General features: G+C 43.5%; 1 protein-coding gene across 1 annotated transcript in view; it reads right to left on the bottom strand.

Annotated features, from left to right (window-relative positions):
- The window catches only part of NT5E (5'-nucleotidase ecto), a 55784-nt gene that overhangs the window by 22511 nt on the left and 11403 nt on the right, over nucleotides 1-21870 (bottom strand). The window contains exons 2-3 of the mRNA XM_019743248.2: nucleotides 11302-11524; nucleotides 6680-6868 (exon numbers count right to left, since the gene is read on the bottom strand). Of these exons, the coding sequence (XP_019598807.1) occupies nucleotides 6680-6868; nucleotides 11302-11524 (412 nt within the window). The remainder of the gene's footprint in view (nucleotides 1-6679; nucleotides 6869-11301; nucleotides 11525-21870) is intronic.

Here is a 21870-nt window from a genome sequence, read left to right as displayed (position 1 = left end):
TCACAATTACTTGGCCATCAGCTTTCCTTATAACTCGAGCCTACCAAATGACCTTGATTGTGTTTTATAGTTGTTCTTGTTAGATTTTGGGTTTTGCTAGCCTCACTTTATCTTAGAAAGCAGTTTCATGAGACAAAGTTAAAGCTGATCAGTGTTATATGGCTGCAAAAGTCACCAACCAGAGGCTCTGGACTTTGCTCCATGAAAGAAGCTGGTGCTGAGGCTGGGGTATAGCTAGAAGTGGACTGAAAGGTCCCCAGTGAGTGACCGACCACTGGAACAAATAAGTCCCTGGGCCACCAAGGACATCATCTTTGAGGGTACAGGCTACACCTCTGCCCCTAGGATGATTCTCCCAGCTCACTTAATAGACCACAGATGCCAGGAGTACCTTATTCATGCTTAAAGGAATGGTTCTTTGATGGAGAGTGTTTCCTTGTCCTGTGGATGTGGTAAATAATAGGACGATTTTCTTGTTCTGAAAGGCAAGATTATCTCCCACAAGAATGAAAGTTAATGGAGCAATGACCAGTGATTGCACACAAACAACAGTCTCTCCCTCTCTTATTCTATGGAAACAGGGAGGGGTCCACCCCTTTGCACCATACACCTCGCCACTGACAGCAGCGTGAAGAACAAATGTTAGATTTTTCCGGTCCGTCTTATTTATATTTACGTTGTGAACTGCATTTGTCTTGAGAACAAAATTCTGTGCTCATTAAAATCACTTATGTTCTCTATATAAATGGATGGTTTGGAATGCATAATCAACAATTCTGTGCCTAACTCCAGAAGCAATGAAAATTAGGTACTTATAAGAAGACTGATCAAATAAAGAAATCTTACTTTTAAAGGAGCTGCCTCTTTTAACAGTTGTTCAACAATCCTGGGCACCAGCACAGACATGGTCACGAGTCTGTAATGGACACTTCCAGGCTAGCGAGGAGAGAGAAGTGAATGAAGCCTGCTGGACTGGGGAGTTCAAGAGACTGAGGTTTCAGTAAGGCTGAAAGCAGCCATCTCTCAAAGGAGAGGGGTGAGACAGCTTTAAGGCTAGGAGGCTGTGACGAGGGAGATGGATAATGGGTGTTTGGAGTTGGAGCAATTCTGGATGACCAAGTCTCAGCCTGTGGCCCCAGAAGTGAAGGTGGCTGAAAAGGAGTGGAGGTGACAGTCACAAGGAACTAGGGGCTCTGAACCTTGTATTGGATCAGCCATCCATACGGACACTCAGTCCAGATGCAGGCAGGAACTGGAGTGGAGAGGAAGACAGGAAGTTGGGTGCAAAATTCACAGTGCTGTTGGGGCATGGCTAGGAGGCCACTAGGTGAGAATGTTGGGGAAGGAAAAAGGTGGAATAGCCAAGAGGTCTGAGTCTCAGAGAAATTAGAGGTAAAATTAAATTCACTGTAGTAACCTCAGGAAGTAATGAAGTGTTCTGCCAAAAAGCGTTTTATTTTCCCAAATTTTGGAAAGTAGGCAATTCAGCTCTGCATGGATAACTTCCTAGGGAACAGGAAGTTAGAATGGAAGGCATCATAGACTTACCATTTCTAACCCTGCTTTTTTGCAGATGTAGAAACTGATGTCTACACTCAACTAAGGCCACCGCTAGCCAGATTGGCTTGCATAATCCAAAAATCAGTTAAAATAATGGGAGGCAAACAAAAGACAGCCTCACAGGAGTCTGTCTGTCTTCAAGGGCTGCACACAGAACACAATCCCCTAAACTACCTGCTGCAGCTTTCAAACTGTACTCACTTTACTACTTTTTTCTCCAAAGGCAGCAGCATGGATTTAATTCCTTTAGAGAAGATATTTGCATACTAGCCCTCGTCCTGGTAGCTTTAACATTTTATAAGCCTGTCAGGGGAAGCCCTCTCCTTTTCATTTGGACATGACAGGTGATACTAGGATTATCTGTGTGTTCACAGTGGTTGTGATCTAAAGAACTTGGATTGACGTTCAACATTTGGAGAAGAACCGTTCATGTACTGTTTTGGTCATGTCTCATTTAAAGCTTGAGTTTTTTAAAAAAAATTTAATTATTTTATTTACTTACTTTAAAAATTAAACTTATTGGGGTGACATTGCTTAATAAATTATATAAGTTTCAGGTGCACAATTCTATAATACATCATCTGTATATTACACTGTGTGCTCACCACCCAAAGTCTAGTCTCCTTCTGTCATCATACCCTGTTTCCCCGAAAATAAGACCTAGCCAGACAATCAGCTCAAATGCGTCTTTTGGAGCAAAAATTAATATAAGACCTGGTATTATATTATATTATATTATACCCAGTATTATGTTATGTTATGGTACATTATGTTATGTTATGTTGTATTATATTATACCTGGTCTTATAGTAAAATAAGACCTGGTCTTATATTAATTTTTGCTCCAAAAGACACAGTAGAGCTGACTGTCCGGCTAGGTCTTATTTTCAGGGAGACACAGTATATTTGACCGCCTTTACCCTCTTCAAACTCCCCCACAGCCTAAAGCTGAGTTTTTAATAACATGGGCTAACTACAATACAATGGAACTAATTTAATAGGTAGTAACCAGCATTAAAAAACTAAATAACAAACAAAATATCAGGTGCCATCTAGATGTTTTGTGAAATTTTCTTTCAGATATGTATATATGTGTGGTGGGTCCTTGTATGTGCTGAAATGATTCTCAGCAAGACTTAAAATTGCAAGGGATATATTATTTTTAACTACATTTTTATTAACTAATAATATTTAACTTTAACTTTATGCTAATTCAGTTCAAACAATTCAGTGGAGGTTTTTTTGTTCATTTATTATTATTTTTTATAAGGCTAGGGAAATTTATCTAAACAAGCAAATATGCCTCATGCCCTATCATGCCCTGGAATTACCTTCTTTCTTAAACTCATTCCTCAAAATGATGCGTATCAAAATTAAACATTTTCCTGAGAACAAGTTTAATCTTGGTAAGCAATCATTAAATGTGAAATAAATGACTAAGAGGCTAAAGACAGTATTTTTTTTTTGAGGGACTGTTAATTACTTTCTTTAAGATTTATGGATAAGCAAATTATAATTTTTATCCACACATCTTTCTTTCATCCAGTCATTCATCATTAAGTACATTCATCTACTTAGCAAAAGGCACATATTTTGCAGGACTTCATTGGCTGGAATAAAGTGACAGGAGCAAAGGACAGGCTGCAGAGTTAATGGGGAGCCAGGCACAGTCGCCGAACCTGTTCAGACCCGTCAGGGCACACTGCTTGGTGGCCACACACCAGGGCTCTGGACGGCCAGTTGGTGCTGTAAGGGGGCCTTCATTGATGAAGATGGTGTAAAGACAAGGCCCGAGGAACGTGGGAATGACTTCAGCATCTGCATGGAGGGGTTTGAGTCCTGTGAGTGTTCGTGCACTCTTTTGGTCATGCCTCATTTAAAGCCGAGTTTTTCACAATATGGGCTAGCTACAAGACAAGGAAACTCATTTAATGGGGGGTAACTGGCACTTAAACAAATGAAACAGCAGGACAGAAACTATCAGGGTGCATTCCCGTAGCTTTGTGAAAGTTTTCTTGAAGTGTGTGTGTGTGTGTGTGTGTGCGCGTGCACACATGCTTGTGTGAGAATGCACACACACGTACAATGCCTTTCTTACTGTGGATCATAGTAAAAACAGTTTGAAACCACTACTCTGAAGGATGAGGGGGTGGGAAGCAGGTATCCAGCTCCTGCCTTGTATCCTAGGCTTCCACTAGACCTCAGAGAAAAGCTAAGAAAAGGCTCCAGGGAAGGGTTTTTCACAGGTCTTATCCTTAGAGCTGGGACTTCACTGAAATAAGAACGGAACTAGGCCCTGTTCTCACCTACGTCCATTCATTACATATATGAGGTCATAATGACCCTTTATAACAGGTACTGTTGTTACCACCCTCATTCTACAGATGAGGGAAATCAGGCAGAGACTGGATGGAACCACTAGTTAGTAGCACAGCCAGAGTCGGACACCAAAACACTCTGCTTTGTGCTGCTCTGGATTTTTTCTAGTCTTGGTGCAATCAGTCCATCTAACTCTCCGAAGCTTCTTAAGTGGCTCTCTGATGCTTGATTGCAACCTTACCCACACTAAGAAAGTTCACATCCCTGTCAGTGCCCTCATCACCCTAACGTATTGCCTGCTACGTGCTTGAAATTGCTCTCATCACTTTATATACGTCTTTTCCATGAAACAATAGATAGCCTTCATATGAGTAATGTTTAAGTGCCTAATCCGTTTTAGTCTATCTAGTCTGTTCAACAAAACAAAAACAAGACCCTACTGTTTTTTTAACTCACTACATTGATTTCACAGCCACTAATGGGCGTAATCCAGTTTGAAATTAGGCTTTAGCCTGTGTCTACCAACCGGTAAAGTACTTGTGGAGGAGGAGTGGAATTAGCTCATGTAAATTCTGGCATTATTTTCTTACACGAAAGCCCACCCCACCGTGTGAAATAGTACATCAGTGCCACCATTTTGGTTGGCATATTTTTACCAGTGGGCAGCCTGCACACCACTGCATTCCAGGATACAGCTATTTATAGTTGTTTATAAATAGTTTATAGTATTTAGTAAAGTGTTTCCACTGAAGAGGTTCAGAAAAGGCCTCCCCAACATGTCCCACTTTGGCATGTGGGTCATTTTGAGCTGAAGGCCATCGAGACCCTGAGGGTCCAGGAGAAACTTTTCTCTCTCTCTGAACGAATTTAAATTGGGGGCCTTGCCCATAGTAAGAGTTACCACCTGAAATAACTTTTTCTTTTTCTTTTTAAATCTCCTATCTGTAGGGCAGGGCAAAGTTCTAATTACTGAACACCTGCTCTGCAGTGACTTCCCTCCCCTCTGCAGCCTGGGGCGCCTTACCCCATCCTTAGCTGAGAATGTCATAGATGCCGCATTGTAACTTTCTGTCTCTGACTCTCTCATGCATGTGGGGTTCCCAAATGTACATATGGAATTAAATTGGGTTATTTTCTCTTGTTAATCTTTCATGTAGATTTAATTATTAGACCAGTCAAAAGGTACTTGAGGATAGAGGAAAGTTTCTTCCTCCGTGCACCATCTTACATAATTTTCACAACAATGTGGCACTTTGAGCACGATCATCCTTATTTTGAAGCAAAGTTAATAGATTCAGAGAGGGTGAGTGACCTGCTCAAGGTCTTTCAAGTGAATCAGAAATAAGAACTTCTGACCCAGTATTGTGTTTCTTTTCTTTTTATAATGTGAGTCTCTTTGTCTGATTGCAGAAGCAACATGCTTTCATTACTTGAAAATGCTAAAAAGTGTTAGGGAAATAAAAATTACCTGTACGCTCTTGTGGGGGTTCAGAACAAGCCACCCCAAGATGTGCCTCAGTGGTATGTAGATTAGTTTCAGCTAAAGGTAATTTTAGCTTTAGGCTCAAGAGGAACTTCTGCCCCTCCCTTAACTACCTAGAAAAGAAAAACTTGAATTAGGGACCCTGCCCATAATAAGAGATTATCAGCGATAATCTCTTTTGACCCACCTATACGGTAGAGCAAACGTCTCTGTACTAAACATCTGCTATTATCATTCTGCAATGACCCTTTGAAGTCCCCAAGGCATTTACATCACCCCTAGCTCAGAATGTCGTATACACACATGTTCCCTTTCTGTCTCTGAACCTCTTGTGCATGTGGGGTCTCTGACTCTCTCACGTATATGGGGTTCCCATACATACATATATATTAAATTTGGTGCTTTTCTCTTGCTAATCTCTCTCATGCCTATGTGATTATTTGACCAGCTGAAAGAAACTTGAGGGCAGAAAGTTTGTTCCTCCCCCATACTCTTCTCCGTGATAGCCCTTTCTAACATTTTTGGGTATTTTCTACTATTTGGGGTATTTGCTATTTTTGCTTTTATAAAAATCGTCTCACCTTAGATTCCATATAGAGATGTGCAAAGGAGCAGCCTCTTCAAGGGGAGGGTTCTTCCCCAACAAAGCCTTCCTTCCCACTGCTGATAAAATCAGTTACCAGCTAGGCCCTCCTCTTCTGTCCACAGAGGATGGGAGGGAGAGCGAGGGGAGAGGGGAAGAGGGGCAGGGAGCAGAGAGAAAAGGAGAAGACAAAAGAGAGAAGAGGAAGGGGGAGGATGAAGGGGAGGGGGAGAGAAGCAGTGCCCGGGTGGTGTGGCTCCAGGGCGCTCACAGTCCTGATAGCAGTGGAGTCAGGACTGGAGCCCCGGGTTCCAGCTTCTGCTACTTATGAACCTGCCACTTAGAGCTCTGAAGGCCTTATTTACAGTATTTTGTTTATGCTTAAAAATTTTTTATATGACATGTTGCTTTTTAATGTAAACTGACTTTTGGTTGGAGCTCAGTAATCTTTTTGTTTTATATATATTTTTATACATATGTTATATATATTTATAATATACATAAATGGAATTGACATAATCATGAAAACAATAAATTATTCTTAGTAATGTCACTTTGAGTAAGATTTAAGTGTTACCATTCAATGTGTATTATACATGTATTACATATTATATAATATATGTAATACATTATATGCTAAATAGTAGTAAAAATAATAATCACAGTTGCAAAGGCAAAAGAGACAAATAAATACATAGATACCCTGGCTGGCATAATGTTTTTGAAACAATTACCTGTGTAAAGAAATGTGTTGGTGTGTCCTCCTACCACGACGTCCACGCCCTTCACTTTCTGAGCAATGAGTTTATCCATTTCAAAACCAGAGTGTCCCAGTGCAATAATTTTGTTCACATTTAGACTCTTTAGCTTATCTACTTCAAATTGCAATGCAGTGATTTCATTTTCAAATATTAAATTTGTTCCTAAAAGGAAGAAAACAAATAAAGTGGATATTTATTAACTATTTTTAATATATTGCTTATTGTACATACTAACATGCCAAGTAAAAACATTTTAATCTACTAAAGCACTTAAATTACTAAGGCCAACACATATTTATAAATTAAATATAAAGCCAAAAAAACCCCCTGAAGATATAGATTCTCTGTTACATTCACTTAATGCTGCATTAGTTTAAGGTTGTGGATGATATTATGTTGCTCAAATTCAAGTTCATTCTATGAGGAGGCTTCAGACCTGGAAGCCTATCTATCTTTTCTTATTTTAATTTTTATTCAGACTTCTATTATGCCAATGCAGAAAAATACCTGAGCACATAAGCATGAAGTACAGAACAGGTTAATGATTCTAAAGCTTTGTTTGCAAGTTCAAGATAATCTGTCTTCGAACTTAAAATTCTGTCAGCAGCTAGTCATTGAATGCCAAGCTTAATGCCAGTTGAGAACTCTTGTCTTGTTCACTTGGTAAGGTCAGCATTTGCGCATTTTTGAGCTCTGCATTAGACAGGGGTCCCATCTGAATATCGCTGCACTGGGAGTGTGCACATTTTTCACTGGCTGCTTGCCCCCCACTTGGTGGTAATGACCACTGCTTGTTGGTATAGGCTGGTGAGTGTGGGTGTGACTGCACAGCCGGTGCTCTGTGTTGCGAGCATGTGCCATCCCATGTAGCAAGACCACCAGTGTCTCCCTCTGTCTCTGTAGTCAAACCTCAGCGAACCTTGAGGTCATATGGCTTTTTCTGGCACAGAGGAGACAGCAAACACTGGCAGACATGCTGCCCTGAAGTCCCATCCAGTCCTCGGTGACAAGACGACCTGGACTCCTTTCTGTGAAATTTCTAAGAATCATCACTAAAATGCAATTGCCAAAACATGAATAATATCTTGTAAAGAACTTTCAAAATCTAGGAGCCCGACATCTCCAGTTTGAAAAGTATTCATCTCTCCAAAGAGCAACGAAACTGTGAAGCACATCCCTTGGGACGCTGTGAGGTTTGAGTCTCTGTGTGCTCCAGTGGGGAGCCCTGGACCACCTCACGTGTGGAAGATAAACAGCACAGCTAATGGCCAAGTCAGAGAGGACCCCGCTGACAGCCTGAAAATTCGCAGCTCACAGATATGTTGGATTGGATGGGAAGTGTTGTCAGTCACTCACAGGCAATGTTTTAAAATTAGGAATTATATAACAGCTGTGCCACCATTGTCTGCCATAAGAAGGTCAAGAAAAATCTGCTTCTTGCCAATCACCACAGTTAGCCCAGAACTCCTTGGTCACCCCTCAGTGCCATGTCACCTTCTACAAGAGCCTCTCCCAGAGCCTCCATTTAAAACAACAAGGTGCACGCTTCCACCATGCCACATGCACTGCTCTCTCCCTTTAATTCTCCACAGCACTTAACACCTTCTGACTCACCAAACATTTTACTCATTTATTCTCCCACTAAATATGTAAGCTTCAGTGGGCAGGGATTTTCATTTTGGTCAGTATCCCTGGTACCTAGAACAGTGCCTGGCACATAGACAGGCACGCAGGGAATGAATGAATGAATGAATGAATGAATGAATCTATGTTTAAACCTTCAGAGAATGCTACCATCCTCTGTTTTAGTTTGTCTGGCAAGAAGGAATGAAAACATTCAGCAGGACGCCTCTGAGAACAAAGGAATGTCTTCTAACACATCAGAGATCTCACAGGATCAGTCATCACATATCTAGAAAGCATGGGATACATTTCAGGGTGTTATGAGGGAAATTATAGGAATTTCATTATCTAACAATAATAAATGTGCTAGAAATACAAATTATACTGTGGGCACCCGGCCACCAAGCCTGGAGACATGGGGCTGGATTAGGGGCCAGGGATCTGAAGGAAGAACTCATGCTGGGCTGGGGGGGCTGTGTTCTTGGAAGAAGCAAGTGTCCCCAGACACATTGCTCCACCCCTGCCCAGCTTCTGCCTGAGCTCCTCCACAATGCAGCTGTCCTCTCCAGGAGCTGCTGGAAAGAGAGCATCACCCCTGCACCTCCCCTTGCTGTTGCCACCTGGTACAGGGCTCAGGTGGGATGCCGTCAGAGTTCCGGCAAAGGCAGTGTGATTTCTGGAGCCCTTGTGTCTCTCCACTAACAATTCGTGCTCCTTTTACCTTTTATTGGTGACTATTAAAGAAGGGATAATGTGTTTCTCCAAATCATGCCTGAACTCAGCCGTGCATTCAGAAGGTTATGCAATCCAGTCCTCATCCAACTTTCTAGCTTTCCCACTTAGCACCAGTGTTCCAGGAAACTGAACTGTCTGCTAATGTGTGACTGTGGCCCCCACGCTGCCCTGCTCTCATGTATTCATTCCAGCAACACCCACTGAGAACTTCTCATAGGCCTTGCACTGGGCAGAGCAGAGCAGTGGATGAGACAGACTGGGTCCCTGCCCTCACGGAGGCTGAGCCGGAGCCTCATGGAGCATGTGACTCTCACCTCTCCCTGTCCTTTGCCTCAGGATGCTTCACACAGCCCTTGAGGAGGCCAAGGGGTTCTTCACCACATTTACCTGACCCCCAGCTAGGCCCTCACTCCTTTCACTCACTCCACCCCCAGCCCTTCCCCTCCTCCCTGACTGTGTTTATGACTTTTACACCATTTAACTACATTCTATCTTAAATGAACTAAAAAACCTGTAGATGAAATATAAATTATGGAGATGCATAATTATTCAGTTATTCAACAAATCCACATCTTTATCCAAAGATCCCAAGCTGCCCTCTGTATGTATTGGGTTCTAGATGTTCATTGAAAGGAGTCTCGGGTGCTGTGTGTGGCCAGTGCAGGACAGAGGCGATAAGGGGGTCGGGGAGGTGCTTTCTAGGGTGCTTGGCCCAGAGCTGGAGCGTCCAACCTGCGGGGGGCAGGCGGCACAGACTGCAGCGACTCAGCCTCAGCAGCAGCTGGGCCTTGTCGCCCCAGCCCTGCCCACACTGTTTGCTTAGGAGTCAGGCAGGCCAGTGCACTCTGTAATTTCCACCCTCTCCTCTTGGCAGAAAAGTGTCAGGAGGCCCAAAGCAGCTGCAGCCCCTGAACCTCAGGGGAGTTCTGCAGGGGGAGAGAGAGAGAGACTGAGTCAGGCCTGGCGGGTTGGGGAGCAGCCTGAGACTGTCAGTCATGGCCTTCTGGTGGGACCACATCCTCCTTACTCAGAAGAGCACTTCTAAGTCATTTCAAAAGCCAGTGCTTGTATGTCCACAGCTGCCCTGCGGCTCCACAATGACCTCAACAACAGCTATTGACTGTGTGTCACACACTATGCAAAGGCTTGGTCACCTGTCCACCCTCTGACTAGAGCACGCGACAATCCCCACTTCCTCTCAGTGGAGAGCAGCCAAGCCCCAGCCTGCCAGGCCCCAAGCTGGTGCAGGACCCTCTCTCATTAGGAGCAGCCATGCTGCTCAGAGTCAGGCACAGGGGAGCTTTGCTGTTGTTGCCAATGGCCTGGACCTATTGTAACAACAACAATAAATACATTACTTTTCTAATTGTTAAGTAATTAGATGCCTTTTATCAGTTAATTCTTAGTGAAAACCCTTGTGTCTGCTAGCTCCCAGTTTCTGTATTTTTTCTTCAAATACGGAAAAGGAAATTAATTTAGATTTGGATAACGTAGAACAAAACGTCTTTTTTGTTCTCATTGCCAAAGTGTTTTGGTGAAAATGTTCCTATAAAACTGGCTCGAAAATGTTTCTTGAATGATCTTAGGATTATATATGAATATATGCATATAAGTAGATAGATATATAGATATAGCTGATATATATCTGCATATATATGTAAATATATATGTAAATATATATATGTACATATATTTCATCAGACCATTCAAAAATATACATATATGTCCCAGAAAGCCAGATACAGTCAAGTCATTAAAACTACGAGAGATAAATAACACAAAGGAAGAAAGGAGCGTGAATTAGACCTGTAATAATCATACTAGAAAAAGGAGAGATTGGGTAAATTGAGGCAACACCCGGGGTCCAGGTGCCCTGGCTGCACAGTGAGCGGGGCAGTGAGTTGTGTGGTCCTACTTCTCCAGTGAATGACTCAGCACCGTTTGGCCCTGGATATAAATGAACTTCTTTTCCAATTTTGAATTCACCGAATTAAACAAAGACACTGTTTATGTCAACAAAGAATTTCACTGAGCAGAAGAGCGGATGCCTTTAAGAAGTAACTTAGAACAATGTGGAAGCCACCAGACTGGTTTTATCAATGATGTCATCCTAAGGACACCATTTGCCCAATGCCACACGTTGTTCCCACTTTTACCTCCAGTCCATAAAAATAATGCCAAGCTTGGATTTGGTGCACCTATCTCCAAGCAGTGAGTGCTATAAAAGTAGAAAATACCTGGCTTTGAGAGAACCGGGGTTTCTTTTGAAGTGTATCCAACAATTCCCACAACTTCACTACCGACAGTAAGAATTTTATACGGCAAATAAAGTCCTGATATTTGAGATGCTAGCGGCCCCTGTGCTTTAATGTTTGCACTCAGAATTGGAAATTTGGCCTTTTTGAGGAGTGGATCAATCAGACCTTCTGGACCATTATCAAATTCATGATTTCCCAGGGCCTGGTAGAAAAAGAAAAGAGAGAAAAAAAATTAGGTTCTCCTGAATTCCCAATAAAAGCATACTTTAAAGAAGATTACGTTAGCCCAGTGGCTCCCACATCTGGCAGGGCTCCAGCAGGCCGGCGGCATGGCTTCTGTCGTCCTCACACCCTGAGATTTTACTCAGTCATCCTGGGTTGGGCCCAGGGACATCCAGTCATCAGGCTCAGTTGAGAATTGCTCCCTCGGTCCCACACCACCTACTATACTGAAGCTGGCATCAATGTATATAAGAGTCACCTCTGTCGCCCACTGTCCTGCCATCCCCAGATCTGGGGCAGGATCAAGAGTCTGCATTCACCAGGTGCCGCTCAGTCTTTCACCTTCTGTTTTCTCTCATAAACTCACATTTAAATCCACGAACCCAATCGTTTGACCTCTATCTGCCAAGAAGAACTGTTAAAATCAACAGGACTTTGGTAAAAGGCGACTGGAAAAGTAGCCTCTCTTCAGTCATCATCACATCTCTGCATCTCCTTGGTCATGATTCCCTTATGTTGTGGAATTGTTTCTTGCCAAGGAATCTGTGGTTTCTAATTCTTCTGGGGGAAATGAAGACCCCCAAAGGCAAGCAGGAGATAACAGTCTCTGTATTTTACAGGGTGGTCCTGGTTTCTTCCTCTGTCAGCTCTGGGCCACCCTGTGTTTCACTCCCAGCTGTCTCCTTTCTGAGGAAGAACAGGAGGTGAAATGATCATATCACATCAGCAGGTTCCGGACCTACTGTGAGCAAAGGGCTTTGTTGAGAGCTGGTATGGTTAGTGCAACCCTTGCCTCTCACCTTTTTTGCTCTCTCCCATTCCGCAGTGCTCTGGCAGTGGCTACTGGGTGCAAAAGAACCATTTTGACATCTGGCAGCTCCCCGTCTCCACTCCTGAGTAATACTGACAATACACGACATGCCAGCCACCTCTCCTGAACAGCCTTCTCCCCCTTTCTCCATTGGCTTCCTGGAATTAGCCTGTCTCCTCTAATCACCTACCTATCTGCTCTGGCTGCTAAGGGTGCTTCGCTAACTTAGTATTTAAACAAGTGAGTCTCAGACTTTCTAAATACCACACCTGCTTTTGCTTTACTTTTGGGTCATCTGGGAACAGGCTTGGAAATGCTAGCTGGTGACCCCCCCTTGTTTTCTTATAGCCCCCACTCTTCCTAGCACATTCCACAGTCTCAGGGCATGTTTGTGGGGTCCTCGCCAGACTGAGTCCTGCCACCCCCACCCTGCTCCTAGCTGTAGCCCCTTGCCTGCCACACAGACACTCCTTGAATGTATTAATCTCAAAGGATTGTATATTATGTCCTGAAGTGTATATGTTTACACAGAGAAAGCCACACAATGTCTTCACATTCCCACGTACCTGCCTCCCCAATTAAACTCAGAATTTCTGAATCTGTCTTTTCCCCCCTATCTGAGTATCTACTCATTTTTAACTCTTACTTATTACTTCCTTCTTAAAGTCTGACCTAGTCTTAAAGAGTCTCCCAGTCTTGGATAATTGCCTTTTTTCTCTTCTATTCTAAGAATACCATTGTGTCTTCCTATGGTGACACAAGTCCCCCTTACGGGATTTCAATAACTATCTTCACAGGAAAGTTTGTTTAAACGATTGTTTCTAAGCTCCTCATGAAAAACTACCCAGTGTGTCAGCCACCTTGCAGTTTACCAACAGCATTGTATTGCTGGCATTTGGCAATAGTTGAAGTTGTATTTTTCATTTATTCCACGTTGGCCCAGGCTGCCACCATCTTCCTAGTCCATAAAGCCAGAGACCATGGAGCAGCCAAATCCTTCCCACTCACTTCCTGTCCCTCCCCTTCCAAGAGCATCCCTCCCCTTGCCTGTCCATCCCACTGCTACTACCTGTGCAGTCTTTGTCTTCCTCTCTGGACTATTGCAACAGCTCCCTGACTGGGCTTTCAGCTGTCGTCATTCCCATCTCTAAATCATCCTGTATAAAGCTGCCAGAACAGTACTTCTGAAGTGCAAATCTGATCTTGTCAACTTTGACCTTATGGTCCTACAGAGGCTCTCCACTGCCTCTGTGATAAAATTAGATCTGGTCTCACCCTCCCCTCCAGCCTCATTTCCCACCCCCACCCCCTAATGTGTGAGGCAACCAGGCAGGGCTGGCGGCACCACTCATGTCAGTGACCTGGGCACATTTTGAAACCACAGCTCTCTCTGGAAGGGCAGTAAGTGAATAGAACAAAAGTTGTAATTTAAAAAATGAGCCAGCATTTGCTAAGCACTTGCTGCAATGCCTGCATCATGGAAAGTGATTTCATATAGAAAACCTGGTTGCATGCTGTGAGGTCGGTATTCTAACCACCCTCATTTTACAGATGAGAAAAACTGAGATTGGGAGACATTACATGAATTGTTCAAGGTCACACAATTAGTAAGTGGTGGAGCTGGGTGGGACTAAAACCACTTCTCTTTGACTCCAACCTTCTTAAGCTCGATGCCTGGATGTAAAGGGCATTAGGCCTGGTAAATAGTGAGCAGTCAAAATCAAATCCCAACTACTTGCAGTTTTTGGTGCTCCCACTTATCTCTGTCCCTTTACATAGGACAGATCAATGATGGTTGATCAATCGATAAGTAGGAAGAACAGAACGTCCCTTTTCCATGCCATGCCTTCACTGTCTTACTCAACTCTGCTTAGCCGCTGAAGTCTGATGAACCTTCTAGAAGAGAGATTTCCCAAGAACCCTTTGTCACTTTGAGCAGAGGTGTTGCCTTACAGCTGCCAAACCATTTGTTCCCCTGCGCTCTTCCCAGGATTTCACAAGAGAGTGCCTCAGCAAATTGAAGCCCGATGGAATTACATCGGTCCCTCCCCTTCAAAGGATTCCTTGGAGCTGTGCGTGTGTGTGAAGGCAAAGTACAAGCTGGAACACAATGGGAACTTTCGGAAAGACAGCCAGCAGCCTACTAACACACAGATCTTGAGATTAACAATCTTTTACCTCTTTAGAAGCTTACCAATAAAAACTACGCTTCGGCCTGATTTGGGGCCCAGTCCTTGAGGCTGGAGTCCTTTGGCCCCACTCGCACTCTAATCTTGGCTACTGTCTTTCCTTAACCCTGTGCTGTCCTTCTCATTTCCCACAACCCTCGTCGTGCGGGACGCGACACAGAGGAGTGTCCTTCCTCTGCTCTGATGGTCACCTCCGTGCAGCCCTAGCAGACCCTGCTCCTGCCCAATGAGCCCAGCACAGTCCCTGGAGCAGAGCAGGGACACAGTGTCAAATGAAGAAACGAATAAGCAGAAGAATCTCTAATAAACTTCTTTCTTCGAGACACAGCCTCAAAAATTCATGCAGAAAGATTCCTTTGTAAATACTTATTTTCTGTAAAAACTCATGCTTTCATTTCCCCATCATGACTGTCTCCTACGTGTTTCTCGCCCACGGCACTTACTACAACTTCCATGATTCCTAAGCTGTTCAGAAGGAGGGTTGTGCCACCCTGCTGGCATATAGCAGGTGCTCCAGGAACGTGTTAAATACATTATTCATTTCTGTTCTTTTTATTAATCACATGAAAATACCTCAGGAAGAGTCTGCCCAAGAGAAGAACTTCGAGCAGTAAAAGACAGAACATAACAGAGCAGATCATTGTTCCACGTTCCCTTACATCTTGCGGTGCATTTGTAGCACAAGCATAGGGTATTTAAAACTTCATACGCCGCAGTACTCCGCCGTTTCCTGTGCTCTCTGAAAACTCCCATCCACCTTCCCTTATCTGCGATTGTCAATTTTTTTTTGCTGCTCTGCCCATAGCTTCCCTCATGCCTTTAATAACTAATCCTGGTCTGAGCTAAACTTACTTGCCACTTAACTGCTGTTAATCTTCACATCAGGCAAGTGACTTCTCTGACCCTACTCAGATTCTCTCTCTCTCTCTCTCTCTCTCTCTCTCTCTCTCTCTCTCTCCAAACATTTCATGTCTACTATTGGGTTCATTCACTAACTCTATTCATTCACCAATTCTAGCCCTGTGACAACGTTGTATATTTTTAGTACAAACACTAAATTTCACTGTCCTGCCCCTTCCTCCGTCCAGGGCAGATGCCAATGCACTTTTGTATCATTTAAGAGAGTTGAGACTCGCAAAATAACCTTCTTCAGTATCTCCAACACCAGGATCATAGAAACATAACGTGAACGGCTGGCCTAGCCCCAGCTCCCCATCCTCACTGCTTTCTTTGTGCAGGAAAAGCCCAAAATACTGTTTAAAAAAATCCAGACCTGTTGATTTTATATGAAAGCAACTTTCTACACTTTCCATCTAGTCCAGCCAGCCCAGTATTTTCAACCTTGGAAAGAGCAGAAATATTTAAAAACAAATGAAAATATAAGGACAAGAGGAGATTTGCTTCTTCTCTGACTCAGAATCCTGTTGTTAAACGAACTCCAACAAGCACAATCTGATGTTTCAACACCTTCTGCAGGTATTGGTTAATGTTTACACTTGATGTGGATAGTTTGTGAAAGTCCAGTGGCATTGGAGAAACTCTCTGTTGACTGTGGATAAGGCCCAGAGGCTTCTGAGGTCGTATGAATTGGTAATGGAAGAATGAAGATGTTCTAAGACTTCTGACTCCAAGTCTCTTGTTTTGATTATTAAAAATACCCTGCCATTAGAAGTGAGGGAAAGCTTGTGTCTAAACTTTGGTTTGAAATTCTCATGAATTCTGAACGCAGGGCAAAGTCTACCTTCCCTTTGGGGATTAGCAATTTCCTTACTTAGACAAATTTTCAGGTAATTGTGAGGTGATCATATCTCTAATCATTTATTTCCAATGCACTGTATGCTAAAAATAATTTAACCTAACATTCAATTATCATCTCTTGGATAAAATGGAAGGTACCTAATGGAAGGTACCTAATATGTACCCAAGTTGAAGTGCAAACAAATGCATGATGTCATAATGTCACTGTCCCCCATACCTTCAGTATCTCCAACACCAGAATCACAGAAATATAATGTCCATGGCAGATGCTGATGAATTGATTCAGTCTTTGCAGGAAGTTACTGTCAAACAACTAGAGACTGACACTTGGGATAAAATTGTTTTTCATGCTTGCACTACGATAATAATTACAAGTGTGGTATCTCTTTGTTGACTTTTAACAACGTAAAATATGTCTTCAGTGAGTAACAAATGCTGGAGGTAATACTTTCAAAAAAAGATGAAAGAATCCTTTCTGACTTTTCTCTCTTTACTATGGTTTATTCCATGACTAGTGTAGATGGCATCTGCAACTGGACTCGGTCGTCACACAGTCTGCTGCTGCCTGACCACACTGTCCTCAGCCTGTGTGCCAATTTCCATATTTTTACATTTTCAAATCTCTTCGTAGGAGGAGCTGCCATTTAATTCATTTCCTCTTTTCACTCATAAACAAATGTTCCCATTGGCATTGAGTAAATGGATAAATAGAAGAAATAGGGAGGACACTCCTCAGGGTGAGAGTAAGAGAAATAAAGCACTTGGTGTGAGAGTAGGTCAGTGGTGGGAGCTAACGCAGGAAGGGGGAGCAAGGCCTGAACCTTGACGCTGGTATTTAACCAGGGTCTGCAGGAGGGGACACAGAGGTCAGTGGCCATCTGATGGCCTTCCAGAAAGGCCTCCATGATTCTGGAATGTTTTGTTTTTAAGGAGAAATGCACTTTCTGATTTTTCAAGTTACAATTGATTGATCAAGGCAATCTCTCTCCCTGTTATTAAACAATATGCATTAATTGACCCCCAAATCCATTAAAAATGCACCTAACATGGGACATACTTCGTAAGTATTTACTGAATGAATGAACAAGTAAATAAATAATTGGTGAAGGGGAAGAAAAAAAAGAAACCGAGAATTAATTTCCAAGACTGGAATTACTGGGCCAGCTGCCACGACAGCCTATCCCTGGAATCATGTCATCATGTCTATGCTGCAATAGGAATAAAGGTTACAAGACACAGTCTCTCTGGCTCTGGTACTGAACTGCTGAAGAGTTCTGTTTGACAGCCTCTGATGAATGCACACAGCAGCCACAGAGTAATAACTTTAACAGGAAACTGGGCCACAGAAGGCAAGCGAGCCACAAAGCCCTGAGAGCTGAAAAAGCCTCACAGGCCAAGAACCTGTTAGGTCTTGCTGAGGACAGAGCCTGCATTCTCAACTGGGAAATGTCCCCAAATAAATAAGGCTGCGAGGAGGTCACAGTGGCCCAGCTCTGACGAGCTCCTGACCCTTGGTTAGTTTGCCTCGACCTGCAGCAGAATTTTTATTCCCAGTGTTACCAGAAAATTTATATTTTTTCCAAGTTTTGATATGGCTCCTCTCCCTCTCCATTTCAGGCCTGCCGGCTTGATACCTGGCCAGGTGAGTTAAAGACACTGTGAAAATGAATGGGCCGGGGAGGGGGCCTGTGGGACAGAGGCTGAGAGCGCTTTCCTGTTTCTTGTCTCAAGAGACAGCAGATGGAGCTTTCTAGGAGTTAGCTGATGGTCACTGCCCTTTCTCCCTGAACCCTCCCCATTGCTCCCCATTCCTCCCTATCTGCTGGCCAAGTGGGACACCGGCAGAGAAGGACACTTACTTCCGGTAACCCATGAACGAGACACTTGTGAGGATACATGTGGTCCCAGGTGTTGGGAAAGAGTCTTCACCAAGGAGAAACACCTGGACAAGCGGTGAAACACCTGGGCAGTTCTACCCTTCTCAGCTTTGCCCTCCCCTCATGGCCAACCAGCCTTGAAGTCCTGTTGCTTCTGCTCCTGTATCATCACCTCAAGTAGTTTCCACCACATTCCACTGCTCCACTCTGTTTCATCACTTCTCACCCGACCCTTTCCAGAATCTTCTAGCAAGTCTCCTGGCTACCAGGTTTGCACATCTCCCACCCAGGCCGCCGGACTGCCCTTTCCCAAACATCCAACATGCTTCCTGTTTCAAGTGTCTCCAAGGCTTCCCACCTCCCCTCTTGCAGCAGAATCACAGTCCTGACTCCTTGGATACCATACAAGCCCGTCCCTGAGCTGCCTAATTTTTTCTGCCAAACTTCAGATGACGGGAGTTCCAGGAACACTAAAGCACCCACATGCAACGAGCTGCCACAGATGTGTGACTTCCTTGAGAAGCCTTCCGTGACAGCTCCACATTAGAGGCCCACCTCTCTGCTGTGTGTCTGTCACGTCATACCTTGCACGCACATCTCTGACAGCACCTGTCCTCACTATGACTGTCTGTCCTCACATCTTTCTTTCTCCCAGAGGCAGGAGTGGTTTCGACTGTCATTGTTTCCTTGGTGACATCACCAGTGCTCAGCAGATGTGAAGGGATAAAAAAAACACCCACTCCTCTTGTTCCCTTTAAATGGGCTCTAGTTTACTCTATAATTTGATATGTGAGCCACTAAAACTTTTCAAAATAAGGCAGGACATAAAAACAAACCCAGTAAAGTAGTTAAGCAATATCTTAGTTACAAAATGAGAGAAACCACGTGCTTGGAAGCAGGTGAAAAGGTTAGTCAGCTGCATCACGATTCACGGCCCGACCCTCTGGCAGCGCTTCTCAGGGCAGTTGGGCTTGGTTCTCTCCATTTCCTGTATTTTTATTTATATTTCTACTAAGATCTTACTGGCACTTGTTTGTGAATGGAATAGATGTATTTTTTCAAATGTATGCTGAACTGTTCTGTGTGTGTGTGTACATGTGAAGATTATTTAGATTTCATGATGGCAATTTGGGAGAAAATGAAACTTTTTGGAAAGTCTCTTCTGTTGGAAATACACTATGGAGACCAATTATTTATCAAAGAACACCCCTGAAAATCACCAATGAATTTGACATAGGAGAATTTCAAGACAAATTTTTTAAAAATAAATATTAATAGTTAAGACTTTCATGCTTCATGGCCAGGCCCTGTTCACATACTAACTCATTTAATCCCATAATGCAATGAGGCAGGTGCTATTACATGTCCTTTTCATAGGTGGGGAAACTGAGGCACAAAGCTCCCACAACTAGCATGTGGCAGAACAACATAGTAAATTAGGGTGTCAGCAGCTAGGGCCTTAACCCCTCTGCCACTGCCACTGATGTAAACACCTGGAAGGGGTGAGTATTATTCAACAACACTAGTTTCTTGCAGGGTTCTAGAGTGCCAAGTAAGGCCACGGTCCCTGCTCTCAGGAAGCTGATAGGACAGACAGGGAAATAGCTAGACAGAGCACATCCATCTATCGACCCAGGTGTATGTAAAACGTTTGAGAACCACAGAGGGATGTGAGGGCCCAGCAAAGACACAGGCACTCCCTGCCGGTTGAGATCCGAAGCAGCTGAGAGTGAGCTTCAGGCCCATGGCGCCAGTCGGAGGAAGCTCACAGGCCAATGATAGCAACTGTATAAACAAATGGGGGAATGAAAACACGAGGTCTGAGGTAGTAAAAAAGTAAAGATAAGCGGCTTAAGTTTTCTCCTTTGTTAGGAGGAAAACAAAGGAAAGAAGAATTGATTTAAGAGCAGTGTAGTATGCATGATGCAGAAGAAAAGAATCTCTTTCAATCCCCAGATACCAAGTATAATAATGTAAAAAAGCCAGTTGTCAGAAATGTGCAACACTTGAATTTAGTTTGTCATTCACACGCCAACTCACCCCATGAAGGACTGGAGGTTGCATTCCACCCTATAATCTAAGGGTTAGGGGAGAGCCTGGTCTATTATATGACGGGGCTCAGTTGCTAAGTACTCAGGGAGACTCAACAATGGCCTTAGGAGGGGAGGATTACAAATTGTGTTTGATTTGGTTGATACATTTCTGGCACTGTGGACCACTTCTGGTGTTGGGATGTACTCCATCCCCCAGTCTGATTGAAGGTGGTGAAGGTGGTGTCTGATTGAATGACAGGAAAGATCCCAGGGCTCAACCCAGCTCACCTGCATGTCAATGTTTGTGGAATGAATAATCAAAAAAGTACTGAACAGAGAGCGTTTCACTTTTTCCACATCAGATGGAAAAATTTACAAACTCCTTGTACATGCAAAATATGCACATCAATGTTACATTTAGAATTACCTGCTCAACTAATTGGGGTCCAGGCAGGTTTAACTACATCTCTGAGGGGCTAGAGGGCTCCAGCTAATGTTTGGATTATATACCACAGAAGTAATTACTCAAGTGAGGGGGAAAAGAAGTGTCAAGAGAATTTTCAAATTCTAGTGATGTGGTCGAAGAAAATAGACATGAAGGAATTTACACAGCGTTCAGATGTATTTGTGAGTGAAATATGAAGAGCTGCCAAGTCCGTGGGTGATCTGTTTGGCTCTTTCCAAGTTTCAGTTACGCAAACACAGACGCTAGACCAGGGACACGATGAGCTAAGAAGCTGCCTTTGCTTTCTCCTTCTCATGCTTGAGGTCATTCTCTCCCAGCCCAGCTCTCATGTGGAACTCAGAAGGGAAGAGAGGAAGCAGAAGGGCTGTGACCACGGCCACAGGATCATATTGCTGAGAGGACCACAACCCCCAGACACTAGCAACTCCTGAGGTCTGAGCTCTAGAAATAGCTACCAACCTACTTTGCCTTTTAAAAAACACTGTTGCCACCAAGACGTCTCTTTCAGGCTTCCCAAACTAGCATTGCTAATCTGTTTGCCTTGAACCTGGCTTTATAATTGAAGATAAAGTAATTCTGAGAGTTTCCTCGATATGAGAATATCATATTCCTTTGCAAGAATTTGCTTTGTAAGCACTTGAATATAAGATGACTTCTCTTTGCTTAGGGGTTAGTTTTCTGGGGAGGAGAGGAAACATGGTCACTGTCAAATTGGGCATATGTGGCACGTAATGAGGGTATTGTGTCCTCTGCAGACCAGATCTTTAGCTTTATAATCCCCACGCACAGGTATTGAATTTCAGTCACTTTTACTTTGCTTTTCATATCTCCCCTCCTTCATAGGTCTTACCCTCGCTATGTCATCAAGAGGGGCTCAAATGGGTACTGCCCCCTCTATCTCCTTAATTGTAAGTTTCATCTTAGCAGGTCTTGTTCACCATCCTTAGCAATGAGCACTGAGCCTGGCACATGGAATATTTGTGGACTGACTGAATAAATGAGCCTCAAAGACAGTAGGCTTGAAACTAGGCTCATCATCCTCCCACTTCTTAGGCCATCATTTTCTATTATTAATAGAGTAATACTCCATCAAGAATCCTGGGACCCTTTTTATCTGGAAACAGTAGCCAACTGGAGGTACCTGGGAGAAGACACAAGCCATCTTTCCACAAGGAAGTAGCTGCCGTGAAAG

The sequence above is a fragment of the Rhinolophus sinicus genome, linkage group LG05, assembly GCF_036562045.2.
Source record: "Rhinolophus sinicus isolate RSC01 linkage group LG05, ASM3656204v1, whole genome shotgun sequence".
In the NCBI taxonomy this organism is placed as follows: domain Eukaryota; kingdom Metazoa; phylum Chordata; class Mammalia; order Chiroptera; family Rhinolophidae; genus Rhinolophus; species Rhinolophus sinicus.
Note: the sequence above shows the minus strand (reverse complement) of the source record. Positions and strands in the feature narration are given on the sequence as shown.